Raw genomic sequence first — 21,410 nt, 5'->3', positions numbered from 1 at the left:
TGATGGACCATTCAGTACTGACTGGCCATCACATCATCCTCTGCCAACAGCTTCATTCAGATGTAGTACAGAGTTGCATGGGATCACTACACTGCTCTTCCAGCTGTTGTTAGTTTCTCAGACTTTGAAGCTGCTACTTCTCTCTCAAGTAACTCCTCAATAAGCATCATGAAGCTGGTTGCACCCCTTTTCAGTACTTCTACCAAGAAAGAATCCTTGTAAAATACCAGGAATTGAAACAGATCCTCCACACAGCAGTAATATACACTTATCATTTAGTTACAGACACAGACTTTAACTTATTGTAGAAACTCACAAATCATCTGCTACACCAACAGTTTGCACAGTAACTAAAACAGAAAATATTTACATGATATGTATGCATGTAACACACACACCAGCAAAATATTGTACTGAAAGCGACCAAAATAACAACCGTGTCAAGGAAAGAAGCTACAATAATAATTAAACCATTAGAAACACAAACAATGTTGTCTTCACTGTAAGAGAAGTATTTCAAGAAACTCTAATCAAGAAAAATCACTGGATCTCAGGACACTTTTTTGTGTGTAAAGATTACATGGATTTAAAAGTCATAGAATTCAAATTTTGCCACGGGGAACACAACGACCCCAAAACTAAACCCCCATCAGTTTTAAGTGCAATATTTATATGGAAAGAAAAAGAAGAGGAGATGCAAATACTTCAACATTAAAATGATTCCTGCATTACAGTGGAATGCAGACAGGTTCAAGACTAATGTGAAGGAGCTGGAACACTTGGTGCACCATGGAAGCCCCATGTGTCTGTGTGTCCAAGAAATGCATTTCAAAGATTCTGATACACCTGCTCTGAAAGATTATACCCATTAGAACATATAGCCTCAATAGGGAGATGAAGTATTTGGTAGCAATAAATAACACTCCTCATTCTTTTCCCCGTGGCACAATCTTCTGAATAAAAGTTATCACAGCGTACCTGCTATGTAGGATGTTCCCTTTACTTGCCACCACATGATGTCATAGACAATGAGGCTCTCAACAATCTCTTCATACAGTCCCCCCCACTCCTCCCTTCCCATTACCATTCCTCTCCCAACTGTTCATTCTCTGTGTGAATTTAGTGCATACAATGTGTAATTGGGCAAACCCACCACAGTTCCAATGGGGCTAGCTCACTGAGAGGTTCATACACGGCACCCATCTCTGGACAGTCATGGGAAGTGGTGAAGGATTTGCTTCCCAGAAAACACTTCTCAGTCTGATAAATTTAGCAGCTCCAATGGTGACGTAAGAAAAACGTGGATGAAATGATGCTTCAGTAAAGGAAATGTAATTTTTTTTCTGGCATAGACAGAAAGATATTAACTGTCGGTGAACCGTTGTATTACACAGTCTGAAAACCACAACAGATTTCTTGAAATTTTTTACATAATTTTAACAAAATGCTTCATCTTGTTTTAAAAATGATAAATAGACTGTAGTTTGCACAGTGAACATAATGAACTGAGATATAATCTAAATGTTGGCTTTACAAACTATTTCAAATGATATAAAACTGTATTTAGAAGGGTGGTAAAGGCATCAAAAAAATTTGTTTTGAACCATGCAAATAAATCAAAAGTAATATTGTCAGCTATAGAACCTGATTTACAACTAATTTGTTGTGTAACATGATTTTGGAATTTTATGAACTACCAACTACAACACTTCAGCTTAGTTACAGAACAGACTTCTAACATGCGGTGCAAGTTAGAAGTCTGTTTTGTGACTAAGCTGAAGTGCTCAGTGATACAAATTTACATGTGCAACAATAGAAATGTGGTGAAAATGCATTCAATACAAATCTGAAGCGCTCAATTATGCAAGTTTATGTGTGCAATGATGTGAAAGCAGAAAAAACTACAAATGTTGTCTGCTGGATGAAAACTATGAAAACAGGTACTCCAAAACAACATTTCATGATAACTAATCAGTAAGAAACATAGCACATGTTGTAATGAAAGCATGAAAGCCGTCTGATGATGAATCGTAATGATTCTAAACAGGTAATGGTACCTTTTGAATAAAGGAACTTAAAATAAATTTGTGGCTGGTTGCTGTCTCAACACCATCAACATTTGTCTTCAGATAACAGTCACGGTCTCCAACCATGTCATCATATGACAAAATCACATTATTCACAATGTTGAAAATGGCTGTGATGTGAGGTCCGAGTGCTGTACGGTCAAGTAGGAGGTGCCCCAGGGATCAGCGTTGGGGCCACTCCTATTCCTTATTTATATAAATGATATGCCCTCTAGTATTATGGGTAACTCTCAAATATTTCTGTTTGTTAATGACACTAGCTTGGTAGTAAAGGATGTTGTGTGCAACACTGACTCGGTTTCAAAGAGTGCAGTTCATGACCTAAGTTCATGGCTTGTAGAAAATAAACTAATGCTAAATCACAGTAAGACTCAGTTTTTATGGTTTCTAACACACAATTAAAAAAAAAAAACTGACTTTCAGGATCTTGTTCAAAGATGTAATGCTGCCATTTTTACTGTTTGAATGGTATCTCAAGTAAGTGATCATTAGTTAATCTACTTTGCTTATTTTCATTCACTTATGTCATGTGGTATTACATTCTAGGGTAACTCTTCCCATTCTAAAAGGATATTTTTGGCTCAGAAATGGGCAGTTCGAGCAATAATTGGTGTAAGTCCATGAACTTCTTGGCGACCCCTGTTCACAAGTCTGGGTATTTTGATATTGGCCTCTCAATATATATATTCCTTACCGTTATTTCTTGTTAACAATATTAGCTTATTCCCAAGAATAAGCAGCTTTCACTCAGTTAATACTTGGCATAAATCAAACCTGCATTTGGATTGGACTTCCTTAACTCTTGTGCAGAAAGGTGTGCAGTATACTGCTGCATCCATTTTCAATAAGCGACCATTCAAATTCAAAAATCTTAGCAGTACTCCATGCACTTTCAAATCAAAACTGAAGAGTTTCCTCATGGGTCACTCCTTCTATTCTGTCAAGGAGTTCCTTGAAAAAGTAAGCTGATTCTTGTTGCACTGTTGATTGTATTTACTTAAACTTATGGATTGATTTTTTTTGGGTTCATAAACATTTTATTTTTATCTATTATTACTCTTATGTTGTAATGTCATGTACTGACATGTTCCATGACCTTGGAAATTTGCTTCTCAATTTGGTCCTGTGGAACTTGATGTGTAAATAAATAAAACACATCTCGTTTTTGAAATTGCTGATGTACTCTGTAACATACTAGCATTCACTCTCTTCCTCTCCACATCTCTGACAGCTACAGTTCACGTACCAATTAATCAACTTTCAGTCTCATCCCAGGCAAGTCTACAACATAGCATGAATTAATGCAGATATAATCAATCTACAGCAAGCTCCATGTGATGTAGCAGGCATAAAGGCTTTTGTCTGACCTAAAGTCAGAGACATTCCATCCGGTTGCACACCCAACCATAGAAAAAATTTTGGTTACTTATTGATCCACTATAAAGCACATTTCATATATGTGCTAATCAGTATCTTATGACTCTTCATATGGACTAAATTGTGGTCCTTGCCCAAGGATGGAGCCAGTTTCTGCCTTGGTTGCTGATGAGGATCAAAATGATAATGGATTAAACAAATCATAACAGAGAGGGCACTATAAAATGTACTTTACAGTACTTTAACTCAGCACCAATTTACACTGACAGGTCCAAGCAGTGACAGGAGCTTAGCTGCTCAGTAGTTTGTTCCAATAATGCTTTCTAGATCCACTTACCAAATTAATTCACCATATATGATGTAGAGGTGCATGTGATCTCCCAAGCACCAAACTAGATGAGATGCACATTCAAGTTACAGAATTCCTCACCTGCTCTCACTCCTTCAGAATGCTTCAAGCTACCCAGTGAACAGAGCCATTGGAGGCACAACATCCATCTACAACATCATCTTACAACATTGAAGGAAGGAGAAATGCCCTGTTGGGCACTAGAACATGTTGAAATTTGAGAAAACAAAATGGTAGATGCAGCAGCCACGGAGCCTGCACAGTACCTACAGTAGCATAATGTCAGGTCCACTAACGTGAAGTAACATTGATTTCAAAAAACATGATCATGTATGTTACTTGAGAGGGGAGTGGCTGGAAGTAAAAAATAACAATCTGCAGTCAGTTACAAACAACAATTTGCAGTCAGTGATATTGACTTTCATGGCATAACTCCTCCTAGATAAAAATTCTTCTTGCTCCCATTGTCCTTTAACATACTCATTCCTCCTACTTCAAGAGGACCTGCCAGTGTGTGGTGAGTGTTGTGTAAGGCTGGTATGGCTGTCTGCAAACAATATGTTGGAAAAATACAACTAGTTTTCAGATCAGAGGAAAGACTATAACTCGGCAGAAAACATACTCTCTAATTTAAATAATGACAGATAATGTATCAAACCCCCAATAAATTTATGATCTCATCTTCCCTCCGTAAGTCCTTATGTCCTTACCTCTACCTCCTTACTCATGTACTAGGCAAGAAACATGGATAGCACAAATAACTACAGATTGGGATCTGTCTTGTCTGGTATCTCAAATATATTAGAGATGCTTATGCAAGATAAATATTGATTAAATTCTTAAACAAACACAATACTCTGATTCCCATACAATTCAGTTCCCAAAAATGGAAATCCACAAAAACAACTATTTGTAGCCTAACAAAATCTGTTATAGACAGATTATATAAAATAAAGTCTGTTTCTGTCTAAAGGCTTTGACACAATCACTGTCACAGCCCTAACTGAAAAACTTGAAATCTGTGGGATACATGGATAGGCAGCATAATGGATAAAAACATATGTGGCAACATAAGGCAGCATGTAATGCCAATCTGCATGCAGATATGAAATCCAGGCCATTAAATATATGTACCTCACGGATCTGTACTTGGTTCACTAATGTTCAGTCTCTTTATAAAGAATATCAGAGTCACTGTAAAGGAACAAAAAATAGTGAATGCTGAAATGATGTAACATTAGTCACCAAAAAAATCTGGGAACACATGAAAGAAGTGCATGTATTTTGACAAACAACGTAGTGCAGTGTCTCATACAGACTGACTTAATTATAGATCTAAAAAATACTTTGTTCATAGTTTTCAATAACAAAGATAAGGATGCATATATGCAGACTGAAGTGATGAATGAAAATTTGTACCAAGGCCAGGATTCAAACCTAGATCTCCTGCTCACCAGGCAGATGTGCTAAACACTACGCCACCCTGGGACAGTGACATTGCACAACTGCATGGACTACCCTAGCATATCTCCCTCCTCAGTCCAAATTTCCATTTACACTTCAGCTTTCTTGATATTCCCACTAAATTCAAACAGCATTGCAGAGGTTCTCCAACTGTAATTCAATAGCACTTCAGCATCAAACAAAATGGAGGAGCCTGCCTGAAAACCATGTATTGGTGCTTTAATCGAGTGAAACAATATGGCTCCAGAGATATTTTCAAGTCTCAGACAATGGGCATTTGGGCCAAGGAGGGAGGTGTGCTAGGGTAGTCCATGCAGTTGTGCAAAGCCATTGTGCCAGGGTGGTGCATCTGCATAGTGAGCAGCAGGCTCGGGTTCAAATCCCAGCCTTGGCACAAATTTTCATTCACTGCTTCAGTCTGTACACATAGATCATAGATGATTGAAACTTGAAAAAGTCTCTGGAACAATATAGTTTCATTTAAAGAAAAAGTTTATCATACAAATATATTTATAGATGAAACAAGACTGGAAGAAGATATCTGAGTAAGATTTTTAGGAACTGTGTTAGACAATAATCTCCAATGGAGGGAACATAAAGACATTTTCTGCTGAAAAATAAGTACTATAATATTTATTATGGAACAACTTGCACATTATGCTAATACACAACTTCTGTGTGCAGTGTACCGTGACCTTTTTGAACAATATCTATAGTATGGAATTACTGTGTGGGGAAACTCCAACAAATATAACACAAAAAGAATTCATTTATTGTGAAAATGGGCATGAGGACCATTGCTAATAATAAAAAAACAGTGATTCATGCAAAACTATCTTGCAGAATCTAACAATACTTACATTTCCTTTCTTGTACAGACTAGTAGCTTCATTAATAAAAGAAAATATATTGCCAGGAAAAATGCAGCTGGCCATTTATATCACACAAGAAATTAAGAACAGCTGAGAAGTATAACAGAAACTAAGAGTTGTTGAAAAAGTTTCTTGATACTCGCACATACAACTGGTAAGGTGTCTATCTAAGAGTCTGTTGGGCAGTATGAGAAATATGATGGTTCTGTTAATTTCTTAAGGATTATTTAATGTTGAAAGAATTTAACAGTGTAGAGAAGTATATATGTAACTAGTTACCTGTGTGAAAGAGTGAATGAAAATAATATTTATATCTATCTGAATATAAAGCTACAAATAAATGCAAATTTTTTATCATATGGCTTTTGTATGTCTGTGTTATGATCACCTGGTTCAAGAATATTTAAATAACTTTGGGGCCTAAACAGAAATGTAGAGGCAAACGTATATAAAATTAGTATCATATTTGCCCAATTTTTGTTTTAAATTATATTTTAAGACACTAGATTAAGTTGACTTGTCATACATTACTAGTGCATACTCTGTATATAACTTGAAACCAATAAATCAATTTGTTGTGGCACTTTGGTGCATGACTGTTTTTCAACATTGAATTGTGACAAATTTCATTGCAACCAGTCAGGCTATTAACAGTAGACAAGCAGTTTTCTATAGACATGTTCTTGTACTGCAGTGAAAAATATTTCTATGGACTCCTGCTCAAAAAGAGAGTGAGAGTGAGTGAGTGTGAGAGAGAGAGAGAGAGAGAGAGAGAGATTGGTGCTGCAAATTTATTTGCTTACCATATACATTCAGTTAGTAATGGTCACCTTCAAAGTACAGCCAATTTAAACCTCAACTGTCTGTTATCATTCCTCCCATTGCAGAAAACATTACTGCAAAATTCTGGTCTTTTATTTCTGGTGAACACTGTATTTTTTAATACAGTGTTCACCAGAAATAAAAGAATGTATCCTTACTAAACTGTTCATATACTACCTCAGAGTTCAATGATTTTTATGAAATGACAACATGAAGACACAAGTCATAATAAAAAATTATGTCACTAATATACAACAGTAAATAGTTCCTTGGTTATGTACGGTGTTTCACTCCTTTAGTGTTGAGGTAATTTCATCTTGTAAACTGCATTTGTCTCCAAGAGTTGCAGTTTTTAAATCAACTCTTATTCCTGCTAAAAACATGCATAGCTGCATCTTAATGTGGACTAATAATAGCATTGCCAGTAAGGTTTAAATGATACGTGGTTTTTGACATATGAAAAGACTTATCTTTGGTTTGCGTGATCACGAAGTTCAACTTATTCATGTTTTGCAAGCAATTTCTTTTGAATTTATGTGCAATAGATATGGTTTATCATTTATAAAAGTATCAAATGTCACTATTTCTGTATTAACTAATAATGAGTACATGTGGAGTTGATATATTTGTTGCTCAACATTTATGATCTGAAATAATACTGCTGTAGGTTAAATGGTAAATTATAACAAACTTGAAAAAAAATTTAATTGTAAGTGAATAATATATTGCATTTTTATCCATTTTTGAAGATGTGTGCAGACCTCCACTTCAATATGGGGTCAGACATAACCGCTAGACTCATCGCATCTGCACCCAATCCACCTCAGATTTATCGTTACCAGTTTTCCTTTGAAAGTGACCTAGCACTTACTTCCAGAATGGTTGATCGCAGATTTCCAGGTTAGATTTAATGTTCCTTCACTCATAAAGAAAGTAATATTATTTTAACTGTATAGTTAAGATTTTGTGCCTTAATAAGTTTTTTCATTATTTATTTATTTGTTTATTTTTTATTTTCATATGGTGAGGATAGTTCTGGTAGAATGTAAACAATTCAAGCGTAAAGGAGACCACTAACCAAAGAGCAGAAATATTAAGTTGGTGACAGACACACACACACACAAAATGGAAAGAAAACTTGCTAGCTTCCAGAATATATCCTTAGATGAATGATTCAAAAGTGGTACAATACAATAATATAATCAAGATAATAAACAATTCAATACAAAAATACAATAGTGATAAAAAAACAATACAGATAACAATGACAAAGGAAATAATCTGAATTACTACTCAAATTATTTATCTCTGTTAAAGAATTCATCAAAAGAGTAGAAACATTTTTCCAGTAGGAATTCCTTTAGCTTTTTTTTTTTTTTTTTTTTTCTTTTAGACACTTTATATTACTCGGCAGTGCATTAAAGATTTTTGTACTTCTGCACTTTACCCATTTTTGTACCAGAGAGAGATTTTTCCATTCACAGTGCATATCACCTTTCCATCTTGTGTTATAATGATGGTATGCCTCATTTGTTTCATATACAGAGGAATTGAGAAGAGTGAAGGCCATGAGTGAGAGGAGATACTGTGAGATAGTGGTTAATATACCTAACAGTTTAAAAAGATTTTGACATGAGGTTCTTGGAGGGACATTACATATAATTCGGACTACTTTTTTCTGGCTTACAAAAAAATTTTTTTTTGAAAGTGGTGAGTTGCCCCAAAAGATTATTCCATAGCACATCACTGAATGAAAGTAGCCAAAATATGCAGACCTTGATATGTTGATGTCTTCAATTTTGGAGATTATTCAGATAGCAAATGTTGCTGACCTAAGCTTTTTTAGTGTTTGCTGTATGTGGAATTCCCAGCTGAGCTGGTTATCTATGTGAACGCCTAAGAACTTTGTGCACTGAATGCTCTGTAACTGTTGGCTCTCGTGTGCAATGTTAATCTCTACTGGGCTTATGTAACTGGATTGGAACTGCATGTAATTTGTTTTACTGAGGTTTATTGCTAGACAATTTGGTGTACTAGGGTGGGGTGGTGATTGTGTTGGGTGAGAGATGAGCATGGTTGGCTTATGGCTTATGGCACACAGGGAGGCAGCAGGTTTTTGTCTTGGAATGCAAGACGAAAGGATGGCAGGTGATACATGAGCACTGGAGCCACTGATTCGAAGTGCACAATGAAGATGATATGGAGGAATGGATTGTGAAGGAAAGGGGAAAGTGTTGAGTAGAGCGTGTGGGGAAAGTGGGTTAGTGGAAAGTGAAGCCAGGAAGTTTACAGGAGTGAAAGATGTGTAGCAAGAATTAATCCCATCTGTGCAGTTAAACTCTGGTGCTAGAAGGAAGGGTCCAGATGGCCCAGGTAGTGAAGCAGCCATTGAACTTGAGCATGTTGCGCTCTTAGCCATTCATCTTGGTAGACAGCTGGTTGGTTGTCACACTGACATAAAAAGCTGTGCAGTGATTTCAACAGAGTTGGTACATGACTTAGCTGCTTTAACGGGTGGCCCTGTGTCTGATGGGATACGATAAGCCTGTGACAAGACTGGAGTAAGATGTTCCAGGTGGGTGGACTGGGCAAGTCTTGTATCTGGGTCATCCACAGGGAAATGGCACCTGTAGCAATGGGGTGGGAGGGGGAGTGACATAGGGATTGACCAGTATGTTGTGTAGATTGTGTGGGCAGCAGAATGGCACTTTAGGAGGCATGGAAAGGGTCTTGGGTAGGAATGTCCCTCATTTCCAGGCATGATGGTAGATAATAAAAGCCCTGGTGAAGGATATGGTTCAGTTGCACCAGTCCAGGGTGACACTGAATGACAAGGGTGTCACTGCTTTGTAGCTGATTCTTGGGGGTGGTGGGAACATTGGCGGCGTTTGAGGGTGACATGGGAAATCTGTTTGCTGACTATGTTTCAGGGGCAGTGCCTGTCTGTGGAGACTCTCCTGAGGCCTCAGTGGCACAGATATGGGCACCCACACGGAACACTCCTATGCCAACCTTTTTATGGGCCATCTAGAGGAAATCTTCCTAGCCTCCCAAAACCCTGAACCTCTTATCTGGTTCAGAATCATTGATAATATCTTCATGACCAGGACTCGGGGCCAAGACACCCTATCCGTATTCCTCCAACCTTAACTCCTTCTCTCCCACCCATTTTACTTGGTCATCCTCAACACAATGTGCCTTCGTCACATATGCTACCACCACCTCTCTGATGTCTCCACCCATGCCTCTGTCCATATTAAGTCCACTAACCACCAACATACCTGCATTTTGACAACTCTCACCCCTTTCACATAAAATATTCCTCCATTCCCTTGCCCATTATACTGAAAGTCTGGTACTTCCTTAATTTCCCTCCCTTCCTTCATAATTCCCTCCCTCCTACCCTTTAACCACTATCCACACACTAAATAACCCATACTTCCAACCAGTCACTCTTCTTCCTTAGCTTCATCACCTACATTTCTGGAAATCTCAAATAGCTTGTCTTTTATGTGATAAACTAGAGAAAACTTTTCCAGTAGAACAAATGGCTCCATTTTGTGCACTAAACAACAGACCACATTCCACGTGGAAGTTATTTTAGACCTTGTGTTTTTGGCATTCATATTAAATTTCACATGAAACAGATTTTTATAGCCACATGGTTAGAGGCGCCACGTCATGGACTACGCAGCCCCTCCTGCCGGAGGTTTGAGTCCTCCCTTGAGCATGGGTGTGTGTGTGTGTTGTTCTTAGCATAAGTTAGTTAAGTAGTGCGTAAGTCTAGGAACTGATGACCTCAGCAGTTTATTCCCATAGGAATTCACACAAATTTGAACATTTTTTGAGATTTTATTGTTTACTGGTTATTTGTTACTTTTGTAGAATATCTCACATTTCATCCATAACATTATAGTGATACTAAATCCTCTCCTTTTAAATACCTGCTTCAAATTTCCTGTAAAAGCCATTATGACAATAATGCAAAGAATCAAGAGCTACCAATGTCTCCTAACTATTTTTCAGTAGTTCCTACAATTTCTTTCATTTCAACATGATTAACTAACATGTTCAATTTGAGTCTTGCATAAATAATATACAGAGTCGTATGATGAGTGGAAATGCAACTGTCAACTGCTACTATGTAGTTTGACATCCAGTGAAAGCATTTGCAATCATGCATGCATTAAAAGTTAAAAAAATTACAAAAACTGACTAAAAGTGATTTGTAAGGGTTGGCAGCATGATCCTTACAGTGGCTGGTATGTCAGTTCGCCCACCAGTTGTTAAATGATGGCCTGAGAAATAAACATTCCTGGTTGGAAAAGACGTTTATTCATAACAGTTAGAGCGATGGGAGCTGAAGAGGGGGTTGTTGGCCTAAGTGATGTATGTGGCCTTGGCAGTTAAAGCGTGCCAGAATCAGCAGTTGTCCACTTGTCCACCAGGGGGAGGGGGGGAGGGGGGGGCAGCACAATGTGTGATGGCAGCTGGAAGTGTTGTTCTGTGATCAGCACAGCACCAGAGTGCTGATACAAGGCAGTGGTAGCTACTGGTGATGGCCAGATGGCCTGCCAGAACTGATGGTGTTAAACCTCAGCCTCTGACGCAGCTGATGACAAGGGCATGTGCCAGCTTTGGATAATGAAAAGCAATGATGAAATCTGCACAGGGCAGTGGTAGGTGGGCAGCTAGATGGACCAGACCCAAACTCACAGCCCACCAGAGACCCAGCCATCAATAGATTGTAGTCATCCAGCGGGTGACCCAACAGTGAATAGGCACTGAGTAGACTGTACATAGATTCAGCTCAAGCAGAGGCCTGCAGCTAAATTAGATGGGCTGGCTAGCATTTCTCAAATGGCAGTACACCTGGCTTGTAAGACACAACAGTCCAATGTAGCCAGATGTAATTGTTCAGAAACTATGACTTCATTTATCCTGGTTTTCCTACCTGGTCAACTTTTTCAAGAGCCCTGATAGAGTTGTGAGGTGTCACAAACTGGCTTCAGAGATGCTGGCTGGTGTCCTCTGCATTGTTAGTGTACTGAATATAATATTCTTGCATGCTGCATATGCACTCTTCTGCCATGACACCTAGTTATCAAGCTGACTCGTATTTCCCTCCTCACAATGTCATTCTGCTGAATCGACACAAGAGCTGTCCTTTACACCAGGCGAAGCCAGTATGCAACAGATATTTGAATATTTACTAAAGAATCTTAAGTTACTGTATAAATGTGTACCATATTCCTTCACTTGGTGTGCACAATATTGTTATTTCTGTGACTGTTTTTTCATAATATAACTCCACCTTCTACCTACCTAGTCCTTTATGTATGGTTTACTAATGTTGGCACAAAATTATTTTAAATTTTGTTGTGATCCAATGAATTAACTGAAATATTGATTAGATACTATGTATAATTTATCCAGAAATAAAACCACTAAACACTCATTTGAAGAACAGTAACACAATATCAGTAAACACAGTGTGTTGTCTCTGTTATCGTAGTAGGCCCCTATGGTCTTAATCTCTAACAAAGATTTTACATGTGTACTTGAATACTGTTTTATGCTTTTGTTACTGCAGAATGTTACAGTAATTATCATTTGTTTTTACACTATGCAGGTGCTACTCATACTGCTGAACTTTGCTACTTATTTTTGTTTGCTGATAACAGGCAAGACATTAATAAAGACAGCCACCAACATACTGTTCGCTCCATTATGGCTTCTCTTTGGACAAACTTTGCCAAAACTGGGTGAGGACATCATTTTGTCAATCTTTTAAGTTATATATTTGTTGTCATTGATTATTTGGAATATCTTCATGTTTAAATTTTCCATATTGAAAACAGTATTCTGTTCATGTTGTGCATTTGGAAAACTAATAAACATACTTCAGCTTTTGCTGCATCCAGCATTTTTCCAGAGCTAAAAAGAGATGGAACAAAGTAAACCGAAGAAATTGATGAGGAAAGGATAAACAGTTCAGAACCTTGCAGCCACCTTTCTTTTCATTGAAGATGGTGTATCAGTAGGGAAGCCATGAAATGCATGAAATTAGTGTAATTAATTTTCAACAAAGATCACAAAACACCTCAATTAATCTGATACCAGCTTCTTTTGGACTGTAACACTTAACCAAATACCTAGAGCCAAAGAGACTAATTAAGGCCAAGGCAAGAATACATACACAAAGATGAACTAATTATTGCACACCAGTGTTAGTCTTGCTGCACTGTTTATTTTTAATCATCCTCCTGCCACATTTTGCATTATAATAAGTGAAAGACAGTACTTAAATGATAGAGGGTCATTCAGGAAGAATTTACAATTTTCTGCAAAATCATACTGGTTATTATAAGAGAAGAAATTTAATACCATTATGAACAAAGCATAAAATATTAACATATATTCTATTTCAAATCAGTAGTGAAATTTCTCCAGAACATTCTTTGTAGGTGTTATAATTTCCACAAGTATTATTCTGTCTGAGAGACTGATGTATAACAGTATTTATGTGCACAAGACACAAGGTGCTTCACAGTTTTGCATTGTAAAATGGATTCCACCCAGAGGAGCTATGTTAAATATCACATAAGATACCCATCACAGATTTTCTGTAACTTTTCTAAGGTCCTTGACTGTGCAAATGTACCACAGTATTGAAAATTTTCACACTATGCCATGAAGGGCAAAATGCTTATTTGGTTACAACCTTCCTCACATAACAGAAAAAGGAGTTGTCCTAATAGATGCAGATGCAACAGTGAACTCAGAATGGGTGAATATTTTTTCCACTGTATACAAACTCTAGGGATTGATTGATGAGAGGATACAGAGCAAAACAGGTATAATGAACTTATGGCTGTAAGAGCATGGTTTTAATGCCAGAGACCATTTATTCAACCATACATTGTTACAGAGACTGAGGTCTAATACACGCTGTACCATGCAGCTACAGTTACAGTATGTGTTGAAGATGATTTCCATGTGCCTCAACGCATGTGTGTATGTGCCGTAGTGTGTTCTGTCTCACACATTCACAATGACCAAGCTGCATCCGAACAGTGTCAAAGGCAGCATGGATACACTGCTCCAGTGTTTCCATGTCTGGAATGGGCTCTGCATACATGATACTTTTGAGGTGGCCCCATAACCAGAAATTACACAGGTTGAGATTCAGTGAATGAGCAGGCCATACAACTGGATCCCCCGATCCTATCAATCAACCAGGGAAGACACGATTGAGATGCATCCAGATGTTAATAGCGAAGTGAGCTGGAGCACCATCATATAGCAGCCACATAACCATTCAAAACATCAATGGCATTTCATTTCTTCCAGCAGGGAAGGCAAAGTCACCCACAGGAAACGCCGATAGTTTTGGCCTTTTAGGTTATGTGGAAGCAAGACTGGTCCCAAAATACAGTCACCAATTATCCCAGCTCATACATTCCAGCTGTACTGATGCTGATGATCTGCTGCCACCATACCATGCGGGTCCTGCATATTGTCCCACAAATGACTGTTATGAAACTTGAAGATACCACTCTGTGTAAAGTAACCTCATCTATGAATAGGATGGATGACACAAATCCTGGAATCATTGCCTGGTGAAGAAACCAGTGACAAAACTGCTCCCAATGTCACTAGTGAGCCCAGCACACACTGTAAGTGATAAGGGTAGTAATAGTTATCATGGGCAATGTTCTATGCGGCCATCCACCTTACCCTGTACTGGTGGCCAACTGCCTGGTACTGACATGATGATCACCTTACACAGTGTTAATCACATTTTCCTCCAAGTCTGGTGTCCAAACATTTTGGCCAAACCCTTCACGATTTCTTGCTTTCTGAAATGACCTTGTCTCAGACAAATGGCAAAACACTATTGCAAACACTGAATGCTGTGGTTGTTGTTGGCGGGGATAGGTCTCCTGATACAAGATTGCTGCCCGCTGCCCATTACCATCTACCTCTCTGTAAGTAAACACCACGTCAGCAAGCTCTCGATTCAGATATGGAACCATTGTGTACAACACTGTATCACATCCACTACAAGGTGAGTCAGCAAGAGAAGTGAATTGGACACAACAGTACCAATTACTGTGGCAGGAGAGGGCACTAGAGCATGACGCATGAGGAACAGTACCAACCTCTAGGAGGAAACCACGTGCACTATACCTGTGGCTGTATGGTAAGCGCATATTAGACCGCAGTCTCTGTAACAAAGTATGATTAAATAATTGGTCTCTAGCATAGAAACCATGCATTTCTTGACATAAGTTCATTATACCACTTTTGTTCCTTATCCTCTTGTCGATCAATCCCTCAAGTTTGTAAATGGTGGAAAAAATCACCTTGTATATTCATCCTTAGGCACTGATTTTCTTAGTTTAAATAAATGACCTGCCAGTTTCCATAAATAACAAGGTAAAATGTTAATGTTTGCTAGTGATAAAAAATATATTGATTGACAGGCACCATTTCACAATGCAATATTTGACTGCAATAATGACAAACCAAGCCTATAAACGGTCTGCAGCATGTAATTAAACCTTAAATTTTTTAAAAATAAGGCTGATCACTTTTAGACAGTAAATACCAAACCATACCACAACACAAGTTTTTAAACGAGTAAAAAAGAGCAGTGAGACTAATATGTGGCATTATTAACATGATACCCTAGAGGCCCCTCTTCAAGATCCTCAGGATATTTACACTTGTGAGTATATATACTCGCTAATGACATTCTTGCATTGTCCATTTTAGAATATAAGTGTATTAACAGCTTCTTCTCAGCATAAAATCTAAAATTAATAACTCATAGGTGTTTTGAAATAAACTGAATAAATTCTTCATAGGCCATGCCATCTATAAAAACAGTATGTTTAGATGAATAAGCTGATTTTACTGATACATGCTATGAACAGAGGAAAGGTACTTTAAAATTACATCAAATATTACATTTATATTAACACTAGTGTGTAGGTTGTAACATTATATAGAGACAACAATGAAACTAGAGTTCACATGTAAAAGATCTCACTTGGGATAAATTTTCACATACTGTAGTGCACTCAGACTTGTCCTACATTATAAGCACATTTCTAGAACATAAATATGGCAAAGTGAATGGAAATAATTTAGGAATAAAGAAGATAAATCTGAACAACAGAGGAACTAAGCCATCATGACTGGCAAGCAAAACAGAATAAAAACTACACTAGGTTTCAGCAAACAGGTGACATCTTGGGAATGGAGTCAACAAACACACTCATCCAGTAGACCACAATAGTGCTGTAATCAAATCTACAGCAGTGTGTTTTGGCAATAGCAAATTTGGAAGATGAGTAAATGCAATTTCACTGCTGTTAGCTTTAAAATAGTGATATTGCCTTAATTATATTGGAAGTATTTAATAGATTTAATTAATAAAAAATTACACTCTAAATTGTCAAGAATGGTCATGAATTTCAGTAGTGATAAATGAAACAACAATAACAATTATGAAAGTTCATACACAATCCAGTCACATCAATGTGACCACCTGTCAAAAGCCTGGATAACTATCTTTTGCAATGCAGACCACTGTGATGCAAGCAGGAAGAGAGCTAGTGAGGTTCAGGAAAGTATTGACAGGGATGTGGAGTCATTCCATCTCCAGTGCCTGGGCCAGCTGCACTGGGTTTCTTAGCTGATGAGCCATGGCTTAGACAGCCTGATCAAGGTGGTTCCACACATTCTCAATTGGTTTTAAATCTGCAGAATTTGGTGGCCAGTGGAATGGTAAACTCATCGTGATGCTCTCTGAACTGTGAGCTGTGTCTCTTGCTGCATTGTCCTGCTAGTAGATACAATTGTGCCGAGTAAAAACAAACTGCATGTAGGGGTGGACATGGACACGAGGATAGATGCATACTTGTATTGATCCATTGTGATTTCCAGAATGACAAGAGCACCCACCGAATGCCACAAAAGCATACCCCAGACCACAGTGCTCCAGCCCCCAGCCTGGATCCCTCTGACATTTGTTGCAGGATGTTCGTTTTCAGACATTTCACACTGATGGAGCATAAAATGTGGTTCTTCTGAAAAGGCCACCTGTCACCACTCAGTGGGAATCCAGTTGTGGAAATGGCATGCAAATTCCAGCCTTCATTGCCAACAGACAGCAGTCAGCATGGATACATGAACCAGTAACCTGCTGTGAAGGCCCATGTGCAGAAATGTTCGCTGAACAGTCATTGAGAAGAGAGTGATGGTAGCCCCTTGCTTTGTCTTGGTGGTCATTTGCTCAAAGTTGCACATCTATTTGCCCATACACACCTACAAAGCTGTTGTCTGCCCCAATTATTTATGGCCCATGGTGCACCACAGTTGCTTTGGCACAGGTTTTGGATAGCACCATTTTGACATGCACGGCATTTTTTATCAATGGTGGCACATTAACTCTGTCAAATTTTCCTTGTATATCACATTGCCTATCTCATCTTCATCCACTTTCTCTTCCCGTTTCATAATACTGCCTTCCAGGACTGCCTTTACATAGAACTTCTTTTCAGTTTTTCCACTTTACAGCCTTCCATTCCACACAAAGTACTGGCTTGTCATCTGAGCTCTTGATATTAATACAGCTCCTTTGTTTTCCTCCAATGATGGGTGCATGTTCTATATCCCCCTCCTATGACACTGGATCAATTTCAACCAGACTTGATATGTATAACAATTACTGTCTGGTAAGATGCCCTATTGGGGTAAGAACCACCTAGCACCAACTGGAATGAAGGTGGACAGCTAAAGGGAGGAGTAGGAGATGGACAGAGAGATGAATGAGGAGGTGACAAACAGACAAAGAGGCCTGTGTAGAAGATGGATAGATAGAGGGAGGGAAGGAGCAGATGGACAGGAAGAAGGGGGAAAAGGAGTTAGACTCACAGAGGAAGAAGAGGAGATGGGCAGACAGAGGGGAGAGGAGGGACAGAGATAGGGGAGACAAAGTGAACCAAAAGACTGTGAAGGGCAGATGAATGGAGAGGGGGGAGGAGATGAACAGAACAAGGGTTAGGAGGAAACGGATAGAGAGAAGAGCGATGGACAGAGAGGGGGTGGAGGGAGTGGAGCACATTGGCTAAGGAGATGGTGGACGAGAAGATTGAGAGAGAGAATAAAGAAGAACAGACAGAAAGAGTGAGTGGGGGGCAAAGTTGATGGGCAGAGAGAGGGAGAGCAGCAGATGGATAGAGAGAGGTTGTGGGAGAATTGGAGAGGGAGAGGAGGGAGGAGATGGACAGACAGAAGAGGGAGGAAGAGAAAGATAGAGGGACGAGGAGGAGATGGACAGAGAGATGGGGAGGAAGAGATGCACAGAGAGGGGGAAGGATATAGACTCAGAAGACAGAGGAGTAGATTGACAGAGAGAGTGAATAAGAATAGATGGAAAGAGAGAAAGGAGGAGGAGAAGATGGGCAGAGAGAGGAGGAGGAGAAGATGGGCAGAGAGAGGGGAAGGGAAAGATGGGCAGAAATAGGGGAAGGAAAAGATGGTCAGAGGGAGGGTGTATAAGGAGATGGACAGTGAGAGAGGGAAAGGAAGAAATGGACAGAGATAGGGAGATGGAGTAGATGGACAGACGGAAGGGGAGGAGGAGACGGATAGAGGTGATGGAGAGGAGAAGATGGATGAGAGTGAAACATTGTGAGTGAGGAGTTGTGATTGGAAGTGCCATGCAACCAAATAAACATCATTCACATAAAAGATCAAAAATTTTTTATTCACTCAGGCCAGAACTGCATTAATTGAATTTAAACACAAATAGTTGCCAAAAGGCAAACAATTAAAACAAAAAGTACTGTGAGGACCTGCCAAAGCTCTTACAATAAGCTGGTAATGTGCCCTATGAGAAGTTGGCACCAGCCACCAGCACTGGCGATGCTGCTCTACATGACTCTCCATCTAAGTTTGCGCAGCCATTGGCCATACTATAACATTAAAAAAGGGATTGGTTAAACTACATATAACATTTTTACATGATAACCAGGGCAACCTCTTTAGTGACTGTTAAGCCCCAAACATTGACAAGAATAAAGAAACTGCTGGAAACACCAGCAATAAAAACAATTTTACAATATAACAAATACACCAGTAAAAGGCAACAATTCACATTGAACACATCAATAAAATAATAATCTGATGGTTAAAATAGGACAAACTAGTCTGCTTAAGGATCCAAGAACATTGGGTACTTTGAGAAAGCCATTAAGATTTTTAACTTACATAGAATAGTTCGCTAGCAAGGATTTGCAAAACTAAGAAATTTGATAACAACATGAAATTTGCAGCTTTGGATAAAGATCAGGCTGTTTTGTCACAATAATCCACAATATAAAGTAAAATAAATTAAAAAGGATTCTGAGGCCAGACATACATATACAATAAGTAAATTAACTCATAAAACTTTAAGCTATATGGATGGGAACAGCAGATGAAAAACAATGAACTTGCTGAAACAAGAAACCTAATGAACTCTCCAAGCCAAGATGCCACAGGCATGCTTCCCAAAATGCACAAACATTGGAGGCAAATGTTCAGGAACATGCTCACCCGATTCTCTTCCTCCTATATTATAACAGCTTTGGCTGCATAAGATGGGCGTGGCATGCATCTACTACCATTGCATCAGCCCTTCCAACCACTACTTGTGACTGATTGTGTCACTTAGGCCACAATGTATTACAGCCAAATAGACTCCAGCCAGCACGTCCATTACCTGCTGTGGCTTGGTGCTGCCCCAGTATGTTGTGGTCAGCCACTGCTGCCTTTCCCTATCTGCTCCAGTCTGAGGTCAAAAATACAATGTATACAACCAGTGTGGCAAGTGCTTTCAAGCCTCACAGGCAGACAGGCCATGCTCTCTTGGGATACTCCTGAATCCATTGCTTGGGCAGCTAACTTACACAACTGTGAAGAAGTACTGTCAATGCAACCCAGCAAGGCTAAATCTCCTCATCTTAAACCCAAAAAAAAAGGGGGGGGGGGGGGGGGGGGGAGATCACAATGATCTTATACAATGGCCAATCTTAACCAAGCTTAGATGAAACTGGCAGTTTTATTAGTAGACAGATTTTTAACTAAAAGGCTAACTGGGGTCAATGTTTTAATGACTTTAGAAGGCTCCACAGTATGTGGCAACAATTTACTTGAAATCATTTCATCCCCCTGGCCTTAGCTTCCAAAATTTCTTATAAAGACAATATCAAGCATGTTTAGTTGGCAAGATTCCTACACCAATTACAGCATTCTCTCTCCTTCTGGTGTGCAAGATCAACATTGCTTCTGGATCACCTCCAATTCTGGCTAATCTCAGGGGCAACCCACTCTGGGAGGAGGTCATTTACAGACCATAAATTGTACAGAGGAGATTAAGAGGGTATTCCACCATCAAAGCAAGTGAAGTTGTTTTTATGGACCTACTGAAGGCCAGGTTTAGCCGTTTACATTTATCCCATTTCATCTGCATGTGAGAGTGAAAAATAATGACAGCAGACTTGAGATTGCAACTTATTCATCAAATGAAGGATTGCTGTTGTAGTAAGGAATAATGGTCACATGAGATTTGCATTCTCAGAACAAAATTTCTTAAATATTTCCACAAATTAGTGCAACTAGTCATCTTTTGTTTTATTCTTCGATTTTTATTTTTCATTACCAGTTTTCAATCGCCTAGCAATTCATCATCAGATGGTACATATTTATTGCATGTTTGTAGCATTTTGGGGCTTGTGTAGAGTTATTGCTGTCTGTTAATTTGTTCTTGGTGCACACATTGTTTTGGAAAACATAACACATCACCTCACAAATTAAGCCACAGGTAACAATTTCCCCATGCCTTCTTCTTCTTCTTCTTCTTCTTCTTCTTCTTCTTCTTCTTTCCATTTTGTAAAGCCTCTAACTCAAAGACTGAGTACTTCAATTCAGCAGTAGATAGAGCCCCAGAAGCGTCTGCTGCCAGTTGCCTGCAGCCATTTTCTCCTGAAGGAGAACCACAGCGACATCAGAATTTAAACATCTGTTTGAACTACAAAAAGCCCCTTGAAATCCAGAATTGCCAAGATAGGAACATTACTCAGGTGGTTCTAAGAGCATCAAACATGGCCTGTTGACTCTCTGTCCACTGGAAAGCTGCTTGTATTTTGCATAGCTGATTTAATGGTGTCCCTAGGTGAAGTTGGGTATAGACTTCCTAAAAAAAATGTACCATCTCTATGAACCAGGCAATACCCTTCTTATTCTTCAGTGGAGAGAAATTTTGGATGGCCTTGGTATGTTCTTGGTTGACCTTCACCCCCCCCCCCCCCCCTCCCTCCTCCTCACCACACCCCCCAGAAGAAACTAAACACCTTAAGAATGACATTTCCTGGTAGTCAAGAT

The 21,410-nt window shown here is 38.9% G+C and overlaps 1 protein-coding gene across 1 annotated transcript in view; it reads left to right on the top strand.

The window, feature by feature from the left end:
* LOC124775104 (esterase FE4-like) overlaps positions 1-21,410 on the top strand; it is a 383,368-nt gene that overhangs the window by 349,828 nt on the left and 12,130 nt on the right. Inside the window, exons 9-10 of the mRNA XM_047249928.1 lie at positions 7,721-7,871; positions 12,604-12,736. Of these exons, the coding sequence (XP_047105884.1) occupies positions 7,721-7,871; positions 12,604-12,736 (284 nt within the window). The remainder of the gene's footprint in view (positions 1-7,720; positions 7,872-12,603; positions 12,737-21,410) is intronic.

Source organism: Schistocerca piceifrons, chromosome 2 (assembly GCF_021461385.2).
Source record: "Schistocerca piceifrons isolate TAMUIC-IGC-003096 chromosome 2, iqSchPice1.1, whole genome shotgun sequence".
NCBI classification, from domain to species: domain Eukaryota; kingdom Metazoa; phylum Arthropoda; class Insecta; order Orthoptera; family Acrididae; genus Schistocerca; species Schistocerca piceifrons.
The sequence above is the reverse complement of the archived record's forward strand: the minus strand, read 5'-3'. Positions and strand labels throughout refer to the sequence as shown.